Consider the following 1,656-nt stretch of genomic DNA (forward strand, 5'->3'; position numbering starts at 1 on the left):
TGAGGAAGGTGATAAGTAATAATAGTAATAGCAATAATAATAATAAATATATACATATATTAATAAAAAATAAATATAAATACATTTATTAAATAATAACAATAATAATAATAATAATGAACTCAATTTATCAGAAATGAGGGGAAAGTTGGAGGATGTGGAAGATGACAAATAGCAAAATAATAGTATTAATTAGTAATTAGTAATAGTAGCAATAATAACAATATTAACAATAAACTCATTCATCAGGAACCGGGGGGAGGTTGGAGGATCAGGAAGAAGACATATAGTAATAAGAATAATAATAATGGTAGTAGTAGTAATAATAACGGCACCAACAACAACAATAATAATAATAATAAAGCTATAAATAGTGAGATATTGTAAGGCTGCCTCTGGGCCATCCAAAGCATCTTAATTTGTGTTCTGAAGATGATCGAAGGTCTTACGGGTTTGAAACGACATGAGGGTGAAGAATTAATGACAGAATTTTCATTTTTGGGTGAACTATCCCTTTAAGTGTTGTAGTTAAAAATGCCAAGCCTAGTCCAAGAATATGTCAGCTGGCACAACCAAAGCGGGTGAAGACACAGTTGACACACTGCAGTGTTGATTCAAGCGCCCATGTGATCAGCGTTTGCATCACACCCTCTTCACGCGTACTACAGCTGGCCTGTGAGTGCATATCACTGCTCTTTGTATACTGTAAATTATCATCTACTGCATATACAGTCTGCAACTGCTCAGAAAGTAACCTATGCACTATGGATTATTGACACAGGTTCAGTTGGGTTTGAATTGTAATTCTCTCTTCTGTCATTATTTTCCGCACTCAGCTCCTAAGCAAGTCCATGCACAGCACGCTCTCGCAAGGCCAGTTTCTTGGCCGGTTCCAGATCATGTTCTGAAGGCCGTAGCCAGCGAGAAACTGCAGAAACTGGCTCAACCCAAGACCCGTCAGGCCCTGTTTGAGGGGTACGACTCCTACCAGGTCAGTCCTTCCACTCGGGCCGCCACCGCATCCCCCAGGCTGCTGGAGCTGTCTTTACCCTTACCACGCAAATGTAAAGGACAATAAGCCATCACCCCGCCATCTTTAGTAAAGCGCTTTCAGTACATTTTTATAATTACTTTACCATTTAATTTTTTTTTTAAAATGTTTTTGAAAGAAGGCTCTTATGCACTCTGCATTTATTTGACTAAAATACAGTAAAACAGTAATATTGTGAAATATTTTTACTTTTTTAAAATAGCCGTTTTCTATTTGAGATATTTGAAAATGTAATTTATTCCTGTGATTGTAAAGCTGATTTTTCAGCATCATTACTCCAGTCTTCAGCGTCACATGATCCTTCAGAAATCATTCTAATATGCTGATTTGCTGCTTAAGAAACATTTCTGAGTATTATCAATGTTGAAAACAGTTATGCTGCTTCATATTTGAATGAATAGAAAGTTCAATGAACAGCATTTATTTCAAATAAAAATATTTTGTTAAATGAATTTACTGTCATGTTTGAGTATAATGCATTCCTGCTGAAAGTATTATTTTTTTTATTTTTTAATTTCACTTACACAAAACGTTTCAATGGCAATGTACCACGTACAACTGTTTTCTATAATGATAATAAGAAGTCATTCTCGAGCAGCAAATCA

At 35.3% G+C, this 1,656-nt stretch overlaps 1 protein-coding gene across 1 annotated transcript; it reads left to right on the forward strand.

Annotated features, from left to right (window-relative positions):
• Positions 1-520: 520 nt before the first annotated feature.
• Positions 521-1,078, forward strand: LOC107578522 (testicular haploid expressed gene protein-like; the record flags this gene model as incomplete). The annotated part of the gene is made up of 2 exons (XM_016264471.1): positions 521-675; positions 837-1,078. Coding segments are annotated over 2 exons (397 nt in total), but the record flags the coding sequence as incomplete, so codon positions are not given.
• Positions 1,079-1,656: the final 578 nt, after the last annotated feature.

Source organism: Sinocyclocheilus grahami, unplaced genomic scaffold (genome assembly GCF_001515645.1).
Source record: "Sinocyclocheilus grahami isolate Dianchi unplaced genomic scaffold, SAMN03320097.WGS_v1.1 scaffold10716.1, whole genome shotgun sequence".
Taxonomy (NCBI): domain Eukaryota; kingdom Metazoa; phylum Chordata; class Actinopteri; order Cypriniformes; family Cyprinidae; genus Sinocyclocheilus; species Sinocyclocheilus grahami.